Source organism: Theropithecus gelada, chromosome 10 (genome assembly GCF_003255815.1).
Source record: "Theropithecus gelada isolate Dixy chromosome 10, Tgel_1.0, whole genome shotgun sequence".
Taxonomy (NCBI): domain Eukaryota; kingdom Metazoa; phylum Chordata; class Mammalia; order Primates; family Cercopithecidae; genus Theropithecus; species Theropithecus gelada.
In genome coordinates, this window is record NC_037678.1 from 44,882,154 (window position 1) to 44,900,359 (window position 18,206).

At 53.8% G+C, this 18,206-nt stretch overlaps 1 protein-coding gene across 5 annotated transcripts in view; it reads left to right on the forward strand.

Annotated features, from left to right (window-relative positions):
- Nucleotides 1-5,930: 5,930 nt before the first annotated feature.
- PMEPA1 (prostate transmembrane protein, androgen induced 1) overlaps nt 5,931-18,206 on the forward strand; it is a 63,196-nt gene continuing 50,920 nt past the window's right edge. Inside the window, exons 1-2 of one of the 5 annotated variants that reach the window (XM_025399357.1) lie at nt 7,703-7,989; nt 17,139-17,309. Coding sequence is in view for 2 of the 5 variants with exons in the window: in XM_025399351.1 (XP_025255136.1) it covers nt 7,881-7,989 (109 nt within the window). In the remaining 3 variants the exon portion in view is untranslated. Of the gene's footprint in view, nt 6,137-6,853; nt 7,009-7,498; nt 7,990-17,138; nt 17,310-18,206 lie in introns of those variants that run through there. The other 4 variants (XM_025399356.1, XM_025399355.1, XM_025399354.1 and 1 more) reach the window with 4 other exon arrangements.

Here is an 18,206-nt window from a genome sequence, read left to right on the forward strand (position 1 = left end):
CACAGTCTAGCTGGGGCGAGATACTGAAAGAAGCCACTCACAAATTCACACACACAAAATTATAATTTGGGATAAGTTCTCCAAAGGGAAGAAAAGGGTCTGTTTGTATTTTGTCCAGGACGGGGAGCCCCTGGAATGCACAGTGTGTAGTGTTAATCAGTCTCCCCTCCTATCCGTGGGGGGTACATTCTGAGACTCCCAGTGGATGCCTGAAACCTCAGATAGCACCGAACCCTATATACTCTGTTTTTTCATACACGTGGATACCTACAATAAGGTTTAATCTATAAATTAGGCATAGTAACAGATTGACAACAACAGCTAACAATAACACAGAACAATTATAACAATATAATGTAATAAAAATTATGTGAATATCGTCTCTCCCTCTCTCTCTCACACTCTCAAAATATCTTACTGTACTGTACCCACTATTTTTGGACCTCGGCTGACCATGGGTAACTGAAACCTTGGAAAGGGAAGCCATGCATGGGGTGGTGGGGGCGGGGGGACTACTGTAATTAACTTTTTCAAGAGATTGCTCCAAGCCAGGCCCTGTGCTCAGTGCCCTGCGTGAATTCCCCATGTAATTCTTGCAGTTGCCCTATGTGTGGATACCTGTCAGATCTCCACTTTTAAGTTGAAGAAACTGAGGCCCAGAGTAGCTCATTCACTTTCTCCAGCAAGGGCACACAGAAGTGGTAACATATACTTGCCTGACCCCGCCGTTTTCCGCATGCAGAATTCAGTTTTTGGGGAAATGGGCAGATGAGTGAGTAAGCCCATCAGAGGGGAAACTGTGGAGGCAGAGCTGGCCTGCGCTAGTCACTGTGCAGTCCCACGGCTTGTTGCAGCGCCTGGCACGAGGTATGGAATAGCCTCCGTGCCAGGTGAGGTGCCCAGCATTAGCACTGCACACAGCCAGGCAGACACAGTCATGTCGGAGTCCTCTGTGATTAGTGTGGTCTTTGCTGTCACACCCAGCCCACTCTACCTGCTTCCCCTCAAACCCAGCAGCGGAACACAAAGGGCCAACCTCTCCTAAATCTCTCTCATGTCATTGAGAAGCATAGTTTTATATTATTAATTACCCCTAACAAGAGTACAATGTGTCATTTGTGACAAGAGAGACGCAGAACACTTTTGGTTGGTTGTTTCTGGTCCATGAAGTCAGCTTGAATGACTAATAGTTCTTTCTGAAAGTGTTTCAGACATGAGTTAAACATCTGGAATCTTCCATTTCCCTCTCAAGCTCAACCTGTGCTAGAAAGGTCTGTGTATTAAGCTATTTAAGGTAACCAAAGACCCTGCGGGGCCTGGGCCGCTGTCAGGTGCTGGATGGATCCTAGCTCAGCTCTGCCTTTCTCTGGCACCTTGAATCTTCTCCAAGTCATGGCCCTCTCTGGGCCTCAGTTTACCCATCTGTCAGAAGTCCAAATTGGCTCTAATGTTCCCTTCTGTCCTCTCCTTCTGCCCACCCCTTATCTCCCTGCCTGGCTTCCAAAGCCCTGTCTTTTCGGGAAGAATCCAGTTCCCTGCTGAAATTGAAAAACTGGACAGAAGAGAATGAGATGGCACCCTGGGGTGGAGGTGGGGGTGTCATCTGTGGCCAATTTAGCTGAGCTTCTTTGGATTGCTGTTGGAGAACTCAACCATCTGACATTTGTCCAGCAGCAAAGCTCATGTATCAGTGCCTAAACAAACAAAATGCAACCAAGAAAATGTGCACACACGCGCAGATGACGCACAACACACGCATACCCTCACGGCAGAAGTATTCACATGTGTACCCCACACATATGTACAACACCACATGCACCCTCAAATGCTCAACACAGACGACACACACCACACACATACAAACACCCCCACAGCATGAATATGCACATGTACGTCCCACATATACATGCAACACACACATACAAGCTCACAGTGCAGACCACACATGCACAACACGTCTTTCTGGCTGAGACTTCTGGTTCTGGTCGATATCATACAAACTCTCCTCGCTCTTTTCGGTAGGTGCTAGCCCAGGTGACTGGCTTCTGGATGCTCGGTTGGAAGGATACTTGGTTGGAAGGATACTTGGAGGTGGAGAGGGTGAGTGAGCGGGAAGACTTGTTAGCTGGTCATGAAGGCAGCCAAAAATGGGATTTGAGTGTGTTTGTGGCTAGGTGCCCCTCCCACATTTACTCCAAGGAGGTTTGCCAAGCACCCACTGCAGGCCAGACTGGCTCGCCTGCTGGAGCTACCAATCAAGTGGAGGGGATGCTGAACTCACAGACACCGAGTCCAGGGGCCGCTGGGCCCTGTGCTAAGGCCTCCCGACGCTGCCTCTCCCTCACTGTGAAATCCTGCTCCTCCCTGTTCAGTGGCAGAGGGGATGCGGGTTCAGTGAGCTGAGCAGCCTGCCAAGGCCGCCCACGCCGGATCCAGAGCAGGTGCTGATGGGGCCTCTCTCACCACCCCAGCCCCTCCAGCCTCACTCCGCTGCAGAGTCAGCTGCCCTCGTTGTCGGAAATGAGTTTTTATGAACGAACACCACCAGTGGTAAGGCCAGTGGTGGATCCCAGGGAGCCTCCATGGAGCCAAGGGGGACAGTGCCAACCGAGTCCAGTAGGACGGCTAGGAAGGACCCAGTCAGAGGCAGTGAGGAGGGAGAGGGGGTGCAGAAGGCGTCATTTGCTGAGGCTAACCCATGGGCTTTGGGGCCCAAGTACCGGATTCCCATCCCAGCTCCACCTCATCCTTGGGTCCCTAAGCCTCAGTGTCCCCATCTGTCAAATGGGAATAATATTAGTTTGGACCTCAGAGGGTTGCTGTGGGGATCCAGTGAGCTAATTTCTGGCTCACCGTAGGATCCCAATGCATATTTGTTGAATGACTAAGTGGAAGAATGTGAAGTGGTTAGAACAGGGCCTGGCACGGTGCATGGGCAGTGCCCAATAAACATTGGCTCTTACTAATGTTTAAAAGTAAAACAAGAGAAAAACAAAACAAAACACAAATGAAGTCCAAAGTTGCTAACCTGTGAAAGTTGACAGCTCCAATTAACCCCAACCTAAGGAACAAAATGGGCCTGCTGGATGCCATTGCCGAAGGTGCTAAATTGGGAGGGGAGGTCACTAAGTTGCTTAAGGTTTCCCAAGACTAATTCTGCAGAGGCAGCTCCGTCCAGGCAGGCCAGGGGGTGGCAGGCAGACCAGGGCACAGATGGCCCTGAGAAGGGCCTCTGCCTTGTGCCCACAACCGGCTCCCCAAGCAGGACCTTTGTTGGCTCAGCCAGGCACTTTCCACAGTGGCCAGCCACCCTCGGCCAGCGGGCACAGTCAGGACATTGCCAGCCACCCTCGGCTGTGGCCAAAACCCACACTGACTTCCACGGGGTCCCAACTGGCTGCCAGTGGGGGCCTGGCATCTGAGCAGGACTGGTTATAGATTTGCAGGCTCCCGTGTTTAGAAATTGTTAACTATTAGGAATTTCAAGAGGTCAACAGTAGAGAAGTAAACTAAACCAAAAAATAAAATAAAATAATACAATAAACCCCCGACCCTTCAGAGCATGTGGCCCTGGCGAGTGCAGGGGGGCTGCCCTCCCACAAAGCTGGCTCTGCGCCCAAGTCTGGCAGAGCACAGAGGCGCGGCGCCGCTGGGAGCAAAGCCCCTTTACCTGCTGAAACAGGACGTTTCCTCTGGAAATATCCCCCCTGCCACAGATTAAACCCATGGGCAGGGCGGATGGTGGCACACACTGTCTGGAGTCCCAGAAAGGCCTGTCTCTGCAGTCACCTGTTTCACAATCCATTTGCTTCACACACCCATTTCACAACCCCACGGCCACAGCCAGCCCGGGAATTGTGTCCCAAACTCTAAACCTACTGGGACCATGAGAGTCTCCTAGTTCCTGATGCCCCCACCGGCCTGGCACCCCCTCTCCACTGTCTCCTACATGCGCAGCCCACGTCTCCCCAGAGAGGAAACCCAACCCTTTGGGCTCAAGTCACCTCCAAACCCTCCCCCTTTATATTCTTCCCAGGTTTCGTCTCTCTGAAATTACCACCTGGACTCATCTTTTTACACATGTGATGTCAGCCTCACCTGTGAGCCTCAGTATGGCTGGGGCTGCACCTGTGGGTGGTCGGTAACTACAGGTGGAATGAGATGCCACCTCCTCAGAGAGGGCTTCCGTGATCTCACCCCAACTCTGGCCTTTGGCCTGTCATCACCATGTCTGAAATGACCTCCTGACCACATTGGCCTATGAGTTTGCATGTGTGTCTTTAGTCCCTTTGTCCCTCACAATGTCACACGAGGTCAGGGAGTTTGTTTTCTTCCCAGCCCTGTGCCCAATACCCAGCACAGAGCTTCACACTGACTAGGAGCAGAATGTTTGTTGAATGAGTGAACAAAACCTTTCTTTTACCTCTGACTTGTGGCCTTCTTCCCAGGGACTCAGGCCTGCCCAATCGTGGTGCCCCTTCCCCACTCCCACTCCCAGCGGTGAGCCCTCCCTCCTCAGCCCATTAACACCTTGGCTGTGCCCATTTCCCCTGGGTAGAATCAGGGAGTTGTGACCTCCTCTGCCTGTGCCTGACAGTGGGCTCTGCCCCTCATGCCCAAATTGCCGGCATCACAATCCCTGGCACATCTAGGGTTACCAGATTTCGCAAAGAAAAACACAAGCTATCCAGTTAAATTGAGATATACTTATACTAAACATTATTCATAGTTTATCTGAAATTCAAACTGAACTGGGTGTCCTGTATTTAATTCTGGCAGTCCTGGGCACACACGAAGCCTCCTGTGAATGCTGGCAGTCCAGCCTATGCTCCTTCCAAAGCAATTCTCCTTTCCTACTGCCCCGTCAGGGGCCCTGTCTGTGCTGGAATCATCATTCTCCTCATCTGTAAAATGGAAAATAAAATGATAGTGGTTCCTCCCTCCCAGGGTTGCCAAGATGATTAACATAACAACTAAGATGTATCCGGCCCCTTCTTCTCTATTTGCAAGGCATCAATCCCTTCATTCCTCGCAATCACACCATGTGAAGGTGCCATGAAGGTGCCACCCATTTTGCAGAAGAGGAAACTGAGGCTGCAGAGGTGAAAGCACTCAGCCAAGGTGACACAGCTATGTCCCACTCATCTTTGGGTGACCCTCAGGTTTGGACCCTCAGTTCTGAACACTGCCTTAAACTCTCCAGACAGAATCAACTTTGGAACTAGCGCCAGAGACCACTAAGTCAATCCCAGGTGACACCATCAGCACTCAATAAATGGTAGCCACTGCCTTTGTCGCAGACAGATCAATGGGAGGTCAAGTGTTGTGGGTAGGTTTGGTTTCTTTAATCCACTGAATTAACTGGTTATTTTTGCCTGCTGGCAGTGCAGCCTCCATTGTGTAAATGCCATCTCACTTCCAAGACAATCAACGTGTGACTTCTCCCAGCCAGACTAGCCAGGTCTCCCGAGACTTCCCGGAGGGCAGGGGCTGGGTCTGGCATGGCTGAATTCCCTCGGCTCAGGGTTGCAGCTCAGCCGGAGTTAGTTGATTGAATGAATGAAGAAATGGCTGAAAGCAGGAGTGGTAAAGATGACCTCCTTTACCCTAGGAAGTGAATGGGACCCAGGTTATCTCCAGGCCCAGCCAATATTTGCAGTGGTCCCCCAAGGGCCGCTCAGGACCCCTCAGCTTTTCTCTTAAGTTGCAGAGGCCAAACTGCAGCAATATCTCCCCTGATAAAAGACACGGCGATGATACTGCACCTTCCTCAAGGCAGGGGCTGAGGGAGCCCAGCTCACAGCAGGGTGCCATCTGGGGTAGACCCTGGGTATTGCCCCACTCCTGGGCCAGGGCCTGGGTCCTGATCTAGTGTTGGCTGTGGCTCCAAGAGTGAGCGTCTCCTCTCAAACAGAAGATGGTCAGTGACTCTGAACCTCCCTCTGGGCTGGGCATTCTTGGACTCCTCCAAAGAGCCTGGACCAGCCTGAGCCACATCCCTGGGCTTGACTTCTCCCGAACAGGCCTCCCAGTCTTTCTGGGGGAGCTCTGGCGGCATCTCTGTGCCTGTGCAGGGAGAGCAGGAACCCACTTCCTGCACCGGCTTTCTCTGAAGGATGAATTTACTCTGGTCTAGGTAAGTTCTCCCCTGAGGCCACCTTCATTTCCCAAATTCCAGCTTTTCCTTCTCTATCCAAACTGTTTACCAACACAATAACACTTTTTAAAAGCTTTTTTTGTTTGTTTGCTTTGAACACACACTAAGTCCCTGCTAATTACTAAAACTCCAGGCATTACAGGAATATGTGGATATTTAAAGAATCAGGACTATGTGGGAGAGGGAGAGGCAGCTACCCCAGGGTCCTGGGTTGGAACACAGGCTCCTCCACCGTGTGACTTTCAACAAGCAACTTCCCTGACCAGCTTCCCGCTCTGTAAAATGGGGAGAATGACATTCGGCCACACTGAGTCGGTGTCAGGTTGAGTTAGTATTTGGAGAGTTTCTGGCACAGGTAGGTGCTCCTTAAGTGCTTGTTAAATAAGTGAAGCTTTGAGAAAGTGTCTAAGAGGCGACCCACTAAATTCTTAAGAGGCTGGAGGTGGGCCAGGGAGGGGAGGTCTCTTATGTAATATTTTAATATCTTTTTAAACCAGAAGAATGTGTTCTTGTAGCACTCCTGTAATTAAAACTTAATGAAATAAAAGTACACCCCTCCCGCTCATATCCCTTTTGAACTCCGGCGCCGCGCCCCCCAGTCGGTGGCCCCTCGGGCAGCAGACAATGGGTGTGGATTCGCCCCAGGTCCCGCCGGCTGGGGCGGCGACGGTACACCAGTCCCCGACAGCTATTTACATGACAAGGGCTTCCGGGCGTGTCTACGCGAGTTCCCGTCTTTCCTGGTCTTCCTCCTTGGGTTCGGGTGAAAGCGCTTGGGGGCTCAGTGGGCCATGATTTCCGAGCTGCTGCAGAACTGAAGGCGGACAGTCTCCTGCGAAATCAGGCAATGGGTGATCCATCTTGGGGGCTTCCTCCCCCTTTCTCCAATTTCTCTTCCCTGAGCCCCCAGGGACCTTGTGCTCCTCAGAAGACAGGCTAGCCCCAAAAGCCTGGGTCAAGGACCCCAGGGACGGGGGCGAGGGGAGGGCGCACCAGCAACCTGCCCGGGTGCGGCTGGCACCGAGTTCGGCTCCCTGGCCGCGGGCGTGCGCTGGGCTGGCGTGCCAAGCTGACCGCCGTTGGGGAGAGAGCACAGCGCCCCTCCTCCGTTGCGCGGGTGCCGGGTCTACGTGGGCCGCCTAGCTCTGGCCCTTTAAGAGCCCGCCCCGTTTCCCGTCACCCCGCCCCCCGGCTCGGGGAGGGGGTGCGGGGGAACCTCGGCGGGGATTGGCGCAGCGCGCGCCCCCTCCCCGGCCCCCGCGCGGTGGGAACCGGCAGCCCCGTCTAGCGCTGACGTCAGACCGTCTGCCTGCCTCCGACCGCGGTCTCGGAGCGAAACCCGATCTCCTTGGACTTGAATGAGGAGGAGGCGGCGGCGGCGGCGGCGGAGGCGCTCGGCTGGGGAAAGCTAGCGGCAGAGGCTCAGCCCCGGCGGCAGCGCGCGCCCCGCTGCCAGCCCATTTTCCGGACGCCACCCGCGGGCACTGCCGACGCCCCCGGGGCTGCCGAGGGGCGGCCGGGGGGGGCGCAGAGGAGCGCGGTCCCGCGCATTGAGCCCCGCGGCGCCCCGGGAACTTGGCGGCGACCCGAGCCCGGCGAGCCGGGGCGCACCTCCCCCGCCGCGCGCCTCCTGCATGCGGGGCCCCAGCTCCGGGCGCCGGCCGGAGCCCCCCCCCGCCCCCCCCCCGCCCCCCGCCCCCCGCCCCGCGCCGCCGCGCCGTCCATGCACCGCTTGATGGGGGTCAACAGCACCGCCGCCGCCGCCGCCGGGCAGCCCAATGTCTCCTGCACGTGCAACTGCAAACGCTCTTTGTTCCAGAGCATGGAGATCAGTGAGTGACCCCACGCCCCCCTCCCCGGAGACTCCGTTGGGGTCGGACCCTATGTCGGGGCACAGCTGCGGGCGGGGGTCCGGGCCGTGCGCGCCCCCTCGGACCGAACGCTCTGCGCCCCGGCAGCGTCCGCCGCGCCCCGGGCGCGCCCTCCCGGCTCGCGGCAGCTGGCGGCCGGCCCGGCTTTGTCCCGCGGCGCTGCGAGCCTGGCACGGCCCCCGCTGTCCGCGCCCCGCCCGCCCTGACTCGGACCCGGGGCCCAGCGGCGGCGCACGGCGCGGGAGGGCTGGTGCGGGCGGATCCGTGAAGTTTCCATTTTATTTCCCTAAGGGGCAGTCGCGATGGAGCAATTAGGCCGGCTCTTTATCAACTTTGGGCGGGGGTGGAGGGGCGTGTGAGACACTGTCTGGTCTGCGAGGTGTCTGGGGCTCCGGGCGTGTGTCTGGAGTGTTCGCGGCGCTGTGTCTCAGGCTCTGAGTGGATGTCCGTGCGTCTGTGGAGTGTGCGTGGCTGCGTGGCTCTGTCTGGGTCTTTGGCGTCTCTCGGGGTGTCTGGGGGTCTGAGTCGCGGTCTTGCCCAAAAGTGCGTGCCTCCGAGTCTTCCTGCCTCTCTCTGTGTGTCTTTCCCGTGTCCGGGCCGGGGTGCCTTTCTTGAGCGTGTGCGTCTTTCTGGGGGTCTGGTCTGGCTGGGCCGGATCTGCGGACCGTGTGTGTCCAGGTGTCTGAATCCAGGGCTCAGCGCTGGCGCGTCTGGCCCAGCGTGGATCTTGAATGTGTGTGTGTCATTGTGCCAGTGTCTGTGTCCCCGACGCACCTATAAATAGCCTCTGTCTGGACAGCTTGGTTCAGTCTGGCTGAAGCCGTGGTTACAAAGGAGTCAAAGTTTGGGGCTGTTTGTGTTTGGGACTGCCTGGCCCTAAAAGGGGTTAGTGGACCAACGGTGGGGAGTGGGGTTTTGAACCTTGTAGCTAACGCAGCCGCCTGTGCACCCAAAAGTTCAGATAAGTCAGTCCGTACCTCCTGCACACACAGCCCACCTAGGTGGACATTTGGCTGAGCAGGGAATTGAACCACCACCTCCCGGGTTCTGGCTTCTAGCTTCTAGCCTACACCTTGTCCCCCAGCCCATCTTTTCGGGGACCTTTTGCTTCCCAGAGCTTTCGTTTCCCCATTCCCACTCTCAAGAAGCACCCCAGGTGAAGGGGCACACAGCCCTTCCCTGCCGGGGCCAGGCTGCCCCTAGCTGGGGCCCATAGCTGGAAAGCAGCCGCCGTGGAATGAAGGCAGTGTCTGGGCAGCTCATAAGCAAGTGTCCGCAGGCGGCTGCCAGTTTGTGGCCCCTGAGCCTATACAGTGAGCTTTGAGTGGTAAAAATAACCAGGCTCGCCGGGCTTTGGCTGTGGGTCCTTCCATCCATCCACCTGGACACTCCATCCCAGCCTGGGAACGGATAGCTCTCCCCCTACCCCCTCCAGCCGGCCTGCGCCAGACCAGCGAGGTGCCAGGAGGACCTGCCCAGAGCCAGCGTTTGCGGAACCGACTTGCCTTCCCAGAGGCCTTTTGTGAACTCAGGAGGCTAATGAAATGCACGAGGATGTTATGAAAATCTGTTCGCACACGTTTGGAGAGTCTTGCCTTAGATGGATTGCTGCTTCAGGGCCCTCGTTGCCTCACTTTTTGCCCTTTGTTCTGTAAAGCTGCCTTGGGGACCTCCTGCTCGAGGGGCACACATCCTTGTGTCACCCTTATTCCAAGGGCTGGGCACAGTGCAGCATTTTGCTCTTGTCTCTCTTTATGGTTCAGGACTTTAAAAAAAAAAAAAAAAAAACAAGCATAGTTCTTATTTCTGTCCTCTCTTAGGCTCTTCAGTCCTTCATGATGTTTTTGACCTGACATCAAGGCCTCTTGCTAAATGCCTTGCTGCCACCCTCTGCACTTTGCCCGGCCGCCCCTGGCAGCCTTTAAGTGAGTAGGACCCTTGGGGTTAATACCTGGAACCCTGGCTGGTTCCAGCTGGCCCCTGGGTGCCCCAGTTAGTCCTGTGTTCTGTGTATACACAGCCCCCTACTTATTGAAAGAAAGCTGCAAGGCGCCAGGGAACCAACCAGTCTTTAAAATTCAGGTATACTGTAACTGTTTGTTTTCATCAGATTTCCCTGAAGGACTAGGGTGAGGAAGTAGTCAGGCCTGGTGTCTCCTGGAGTTTCTTTATACCAAAAGATAGGAAGGAAGCGAGGGGAGGAAAAAAGAAAGGAAAAAAGCTATTACTTGGTTTTTCTTTTAACTAGTAGTGGCTGCTGTTTTTCACCTAGTACATGCTGGGAGTTGTTTGCAACTAGAACTTGATGGATGGTTTGGAATTGGGCTTTGAGGCAGTGTCCACGTGGCTTCTATCCTGTAAGATACCTTGCTAGGTCCTTAAGCCATGATGGGCCTCACTCTCCTCACCTGAAGAATGAGACCGTGATGGATGAAATCTAAAATTCTATAGTCTTTTAAGATAGGGTCTCTGCCCTGCTGAGCCTGGCTGGAGGTCAGTGGGCTGGACCCGGCTTCCCACCCACTGCCGATTCCCCTGTGTGGTCTTCAGCTACCCCAAATTTCAGACCTGAGAGGAGCCTGCGCAAGCTCGGGGTTCACATCCCTGGCTTATAGATGAGGAAAGCCCACTGTGGAAAGTTTTGCCCAAGGTCCAAAACCCACACCAGCCCCAGGCCAGGGTGGTTTCTCTTGGACTGCACACCCACGTGCCTCTTGAATTTGGAACTTGGGCCCCAGGGCAGGTCCTCCTTGAAATTGTCAGAGCCCCTTCGTGTCTGCTCTCAGGATGTTGAATGGAGTGGGCTTGACTGTAACAGGATACTCCTGGGGCCCCATTTTTTCTGACAGTCAAGGGATGAGGTTGCTGTCTGGTGGCAATTCAGTGTTCCCAAAACATACCCGTGGGAAAACCCTTTCTTTTAAAAAGCCAGGGGTCCTGGGATTAAAAGCAGGCAGCACGAGTGACAGCCTAACAGATGACAGCCTGGAGCTTGACGCGGCTACTTTTGAGGAAAGGACTCCTGGCACCCACTTTTCCTGGCAACCTCATCTACCTCATTTCAGTTCAGCTGCGTCTCGGAGATGACTCCCTGGTCTTTCTCCTCTGACTGTTATCTCAAACTTGGGGCCCAGATGGATGCTAAGTTGTCTCTCTCGGGAAAAGACTGAACCTGGGGCCATCCGGTGTCTGCTCAGGCGGGAGGCGTTTCCTGAGGGTCCTGGGAGGTGCCCCTGCCCTGGGCCCATCTCTGGTGGTATCTACGGTGACAGCTGTCTTTTTAACACCACCCACTGGCCAGAGTCACCGAGCCTCTGATTCCTCTTCTCCAGCCTGTTCCAAACAAATATGAGAAAATATCAGAAACTCACAGGACACCCAGGTTTCCCTGGGTTTGCCTGGCACATGCTGTTTTGACACTTGCTTGAATCAAGTGAGGGTATAGAGACAGTGCCTTGGCATTGTGACATTCTGAGCCCAGTAATTCTTTGTTGGGAGGCAGGAAAGGCCGTCCTGTGCTCTGTAAGGTGTTAGCAGCACCCCTGGCCTCTGCCCACTAGATACCAGCACCCCTCTCCCAGGTTCGACAGCCAGAAATGTCTCCAGACATGGTCAAATGCCCCTTACTGAGACCACTGTTTAATCAATTAGTGGTTTCTCCTAAGGGGCTTGAGGGCCAGAGGGCAGCATCTGCGTTGCCAGGAGACCCTCAGTTCCCATCAGACGTCCGTCCCTGTGAAGGCCTGTGGCCACTCCGCAGCCACTCATCCACTCAGCTTTACTGAGTGCCTGTTGTGTGCCATGAAGCAAAGACAGGGGCTTGCTCTTGAGATGAAGTTTTCCCGTTTTCATCTTGGATTTGCGTTTCTAAGGAGAGACCCCGGCGTTAGTGAAAGCTGATGTTTTGGATCGGGGTTAAAATACAGACGTCTAATACCAGCTGTTCTCCCCTGTGGGCCTGCTAAACCCTGGGACTTTTCACCCGCAGGTTTTCTGACTGTCTGGGTTTTAGGTTGTGGTGTACTAAGGGAGTTATTAAGGGAGTTGAGTTCTGTGACCCGAGTCTTAGGTCAGACAGTTGGCCGCAGCTTCCCAGGAGGTCTGGGTTAAGCCAGCTACACTGCCCAGTGTGACCCAGGGTCGAGGTGAGTTTAGCGTTTGTCAAGGCACAGAATAACTAATTGTTCCTGTACAAACACACACACGCCTGTGAGTGGGTGCTTGCATGCGCACACATGCAGACACACACGTGCACACACACATTCATACACAGGCACGCACAGCTTCTACTCCTGTCGGTCTTTCCTGCCCTCTTCTCTTTGGGTTGGGAATGGTTAAAACTTCTGGCCACGTAAGAAGGGGGAAGAGTGCACATTCTCCCCTGTAAGTGGTGCAAACGTATGCACTCTGTCCGAAAAAGAAGGAAAGTGGAGCCGTGTGTGCTGCTGCCCAGGAGAAGTGAGGCTGTCGGGAGGTCCGTGGAGGCTGGAAGCGTCTACAGCAGAGCTGCCTCCCTCAGGAGCCCCAAGGCAGCCTCCATGCTGCAAGATGCACTCGCCACCAGATTGCCCCAGAGCCACGGGGTCAGATGTTCCCACATGCCTACCCCTACCATCTCCACTCCCAACTTGGCCCAGGGCCAGGGAGTTTAAACGTTTATAGTCCGGTCAATAGTTTAAAAGCCAGAAAATGTTTGGAGGAGGGTGCTGGTGGCAGGGTCCAAACCTGAGGATTGGTGTGGCCTTCTCGCTTCAGGTGTTAGCATCCAGAGACCAAGTTTGCAGGCACCCCGGTGTCTGGGATCCTGCCCAAAGAGAAGGAACTCTTACACGGTGAATTTCGGAGGCTGTGCTGCTGCCAGCCTTGGGTTCTGTATGGTGCACATGCTGAGAGAAGGAGATTGAAGCCGAGGGCCCATTTTTTGCTTTTTACAAAGTGTTGCGTAACGCACGCATGGTTGGGGCACGTGCGGGAGCTGTGCGGGAGGAGGACCTGCTCTTCATGCACCCTCTGGAGTGACGAGGATGGTACCATGCCATGCCAGGGGCTTCCTGAGGCTGGGGGAGCATGGCTCAGGGAAGCAAACTCAGTTGTCTTTGGGGTGGTCTCCAGGGAACCGGGGGCAAGAGTCCAGTTTAAAGGCACTGTGGCCGCTGCTCAGCCCACCATTGCCACGTGGGCCCTGAGTGGCCAGATCTTTCCATTCCAGGGCAGCTGAATGGTTAGATTTTGACATAAAACTCCTGGGTTTTAAGTGTGGCAGTTCCTTTTGTCTCCCCTGTCACCAAGAAGCCCCACAGAACCTGCTGGCAGACCCCATCTGTCCCATCAAGTGACCTGCCCTGCTGTGGGTGGGTTAGGAGTGTGACCGAGGGCCAGAGGGATGGAGATGTCAAAACTTGCTGGTCCCATCCCCTTTGTGCTCCCCTTCACTGTCACCTGATAGGTCTGTAAAGTGGGGTGATAATAGCCCCTGTGCTGAGGGTGCCGAGAGATTCTGGCTGTGTGTGGCCTGGTGTCTGGCGCAGCTGTGTGTTCGTGGAGGTGGGCGGTGGTGGGGTGGATTGGACTCGATGGTTCTTTCTGCCTGGTTCCCTAGCGGTCACTCTCTAACAGAGTGCCTAGTGATGAGAAGGCCTTCACCAGAGAAAGATTGCCCACCCTCGGACTGGCTGGGAAGGTTGGAATCAACAGGCCCATCTGGGGCCCATGGCCTTGAACATGGAGGTAATTGACTATCTGTGTAATACTCCTTGTCCTTGCCAGGTCCACCGCAAACCTGGCTGGCAACGACCCCAGCTTGCCTGTTGCCGGCCCAGGAAGCCCCAGACAGTCTCTTCGGGCCTGCCAGCAGGGTTCCCTTAATCCACTGCCAGGCTTGGTGGACAGAGGCTGGAAGAGGGGGTACAAGGCAAGGCACAAAACAGTAGCTTCTGATGGTTTGGGGCTCCCCTTTTTGAGAATCAATTGAAATTTTTAACAGGTGAGCGTATGAGAGGCAAACCATTGAAAGAAAGGCCCTAATCTCCCCTACCCCCCATCGACAGGTGCAGCGGCGGGAGGGTCGGGGAGGGGCCGGTCTTCAGTTTCACTTCTGCTCCAAGCACTCCTTCCTGCCTGCTCCCCGGGGTGGGTTGCACCCCTTTGCGAAGCTGTGATAGTGCTGAGTACTGACAGTCAACCTCATTTTCCCGTTGGATGACACTACAAAGCCAAACCTTGACACCTCAGGGGTCTTGTCAGGGTCTTGTCAGGCACTGGCAGAACTGTTGGTCACCAAACTGGGAAGAATCCCAGAATGACTTACCAGCCAGGGCAGGGGCTTCAGCACCCTGGGGTGGACCTGGAAGAGCTTGGGGCATCCCCAAGCTATCCGAGAGCCACAGAATGGCTTCTCTTTTCTGTTCCCCGGGTGACTGATGGATTTTTGTGCTTCTGCTTTTTTTCCTAGCTGAATGTGAAGAGATTATTATGTGCCAGGTATTAGTGACGCATTTTTCTCAGTGTTCAAAACAACCCTGAGAGAGCTACTGCACCAATTTGCGAATACAAAAATGGGATCAGAGAGGGTAAGATACTTGCTCGAGGTCACACAGCCAGGAACTGATGCTCCATTGGGATTCAAACCCAAGCTCCCTGACCTTGCAGCCCACATTCCCAGGCTTTCTTTTCCACCACACCGACCTCCTGAGCTCCAGGGCTTTCTTTGCAAGATTGGCCATTGCAGTGGTATTTTAGGCTCCCAACAGTGCAAGCCCATATTGGACCATTTGTTAGGGAAGAACACATAAGAATTGGCCACCTCTCAGAGCAATTGGGTCCATTCTACTCTGGCAAGACACTGGCTGACATTCATTGAAAATGCCTCCCCAAAACACACGTGCCTTGCCAGGCTGTGTGAGGAGCCGGTGTCTCTGTCTCCAGCTCCTCTGTGCATCTCTGACATACCAGCACCAACAGATGTCGTGGCAGAGATTTAGGGAGCAGCTGGGGAACGTTCCCAGGAAATCAAATGTAGGCTTGATAGGGGACATCACTAGACACAGCCTCCGCAGGGGCTTGGCGTTCAGCACCATTTGCCACGCACATCTGACCTCCTGTGCTGTTCCCAGGGCCGCAGAATGTCAGGGAACGACACAGACGAATTCCTGCCCTCTGCAAGCTGCCGCTCTTGTAGGGAGACAGGTGAAAGAACACGAGTCTTTTCAGAAGGGAAGCTGAGAGGCCACACTCAGAGGCACCTTCAGGGCCTCGCCTAGGGAGACCCCCAGCCTGGTGTCCTGTTTGGGGCCCACGAGCACCCTGGTCTTCCTCCTGTCACACCTGTCATGGCAGTAATTCCAATTTTTGTGTCATTAGCTGTGCCATGTCTGCTTTCCCCCCAGGCACCAAGCACAGAGTGGTTGTTGGTTGTGTCCTGAACCTGGTAGGAGTCTAATATGCATTGGATGAAGGGAGGAAGTGGGCAGGCGAACTTGCAAGAGATTCCAGATTCTTGTGTTCAAGATACAGGCTTTGAAGACCTTCGTTTCGGGGGTGAGCATGGTATCCTCCTGAGCCTCCAGTTGACCCTCAGTTTTATGGGGGTGGAAGAATGACATCAGTTTTATGGGGGTGTCAAGACTGTTACCTGAAAAGCACCTCTGACACAAAATGTGATTTTTAATGCTCCAAAGTTTCCACTATTTGGGGCAGGAAGCTGTGCCTGAGTTTCTAGAGCTAAGGGACAGGTACAGAAGTCAATGCGGACCCACCTCCCCTGCACCTGCTTCAGTTGTCCTGTGTGGCCAAGGTTTCACAAGTGATGGCTTTAGTTCTACAAAGGCCATCAAATGGCAAAAATGCATTGCCAGGGCTTGCCGCATGCCCCCAGAAGGAGAATTCCTAGCATGGTTCTTCTTGGCACACACTTGCTGCAGACTGGGAGTGTCCTGGGGTTAATATCCTCCTCATGGAGGAAGGTGGAGTTTGCTCAGAGGTGATGTTGAGATGCCACATGTTGAACCAAGCTAAGCAGCTATTATGACTCAACTTCGGTGGTATCAGGTGGTGATCAGCTATTCCTAATGCTCCAGCACATTCTAGTATGTATTTGTTGTTAATGGGGATGGGGGTAGGAAGAAAGGTGGCTCGGAATCAGTCCCTGCCATAAACTAATAAGGAGTCAGAAAGATTAGAAGTATAGTCTGGTTTTCTTCTTCTTTTTTATTTTTTTATGTCTTTTATTTATGTATGTATTTTTATTTTTATTTACTTATTTTTTTTTGAAATGGAGTTTCGCTCTGTCGCCCAGGCTGGAGTGCAGTGGTGCGATCTCAGCTTACTGCAACCTCTACCTCCCGGTTCAAGTGATTCTCCTGCCTCAGCCTCCCAAGTAGCTGGGACTACAGGCGTGAGTCATCACACTTGGCTAATTTGTTGTATTTTTAGTAGAGACAGGGTTTTGCCATGGTGGCCAGGCTGGTCTCAAACTCCTGACCTCGGGTGATCTGCCCACCTCGGCCTCCCAAGGTGCTGAGATGACAGGTGTGAGCCACCATGCCAGGCCCCTTTTTTGATGTCTTTTAACTAAAATCTTTTGTGATTGTTTCAGTGGGTTTGGGAAATGGCTCTATGGCAGGAAAGAGAGTTTTAATTATTGGTAGCAAGTTGAAAATCCCCACTGGCTCGGGGATCTGGATGGTGGATAAAGGTTGATTGTGACCTCCACAAACCAACTCTTCACCATCAGCAAAAAACACCTCCCAATCCTCCTTGGCAGTGGTGCTAGGCCCCCCCCCGGCTGGACGGCCACAGCCAGAACCAGCTAGCGGTCATGCAGTTTCGAGATGCCACTTTGCCTTTTAAGTCCTAAGCAACCGTCCTATATCCTTTGCCCCCCAATATAGGCTTTTGGAGTTTCAGGGGAGGTGGCTGTACCGAGTGCTTACTTGTATTGATAAAAGTTGCACGATCTTGACACCAAATAGATCAATAAATATTTTGACAGTTGGTGGAAGCAGAATTATTGTGTGCCTCAGTTTCCCTGTTCCCCAGAACATGTTCTGTAAAGCGTGGGCCTGTGGTGGGGTCTGTCAGTGGCAGCTGTCAGCCTCTATTGTCATTGGCAGGTTGTCATGGATTCCCAGTATGCAGGTCGCATCAGCATCAGGAGTGGAAGAGTCTCTGTTGGTCCTTAAGGTCTCCAGGAGGGGCCAGTTCCATCGCTGGCTTTGGGAGCATGAAAGTGACAAATCCAGCCCTGAATTTGTCTGAGCGTCAGTGGTTAAGAATATAAAAAGGTGTGTTTTTATATTTAGAGCCATGTATCTTCAAGTATATACAGTATACATTTGCATTTTATGTATGATATATGTAAAACATGGACTGTCAAAACATGTGAATTCCAACTGCCAAGGCTGGGAGGCTTCTCTGAGGTCCCTTGTTGGAGTCCACCATGGGCATCCCACCTCCCACAGGTGTGTCACAGGGCGAGCTCAGGTGAGCCTGACCTTCTCCCCGCTTTGCCCTGGGTTCCCCCAGGCAGGTGAAATCAGATTTTCCAGGCTGTGTCCTCAGCAGCAAGAGAAGTGGGAAGTTGAATCAGTTTTCAGAAATGTTGAGCAAATGCAAACTGCTCTTTCCCCCAGGAGGTTTTCAGCACCAGTGGTCGCAGGTGCCTGGTTGCCCTTCTGCTCATCTAGACCAGATCCGAGAGACTACCCTGCACCCCACACGCCTTGCTCAGCCTGTGGGGCAGTCCTGGCACCTGGTAGTTGCGCAGGGAGAGAGACTGTGGCAGGGTCCAGGGTCTTTTTAACACAGCTGAGCCTCTTTCTAGATGTGGAGTCTTTGGTCAGCTCCTTACGCTCCCTGATCTTGGCTGCCTCATTTATAAACCAGGATTTATAATTGCTGCACAGAGGTGATTAAATAAATTGTCTTTTAAGCACCTATCACAGGGCTGATTCTTAGTAGATACTCAATAAATGGCCACGAGGGTGTTGGTGCTGATGGTAAGTAGGGATTGGTGGTAAGCGGGCCGGCTGCCCGAGAGTGTGAGTTGAGTGGAGCTCAGGTTGGCTCCCTCTTGCATCAAGCTGCCCACTAGACTTGCACATCCCTGATATGGGTGACACCCACAGACTGCACAAGCTGTCCCGTAAGGTTCAGATGCCCAGACAACAAAATTCGGTTTG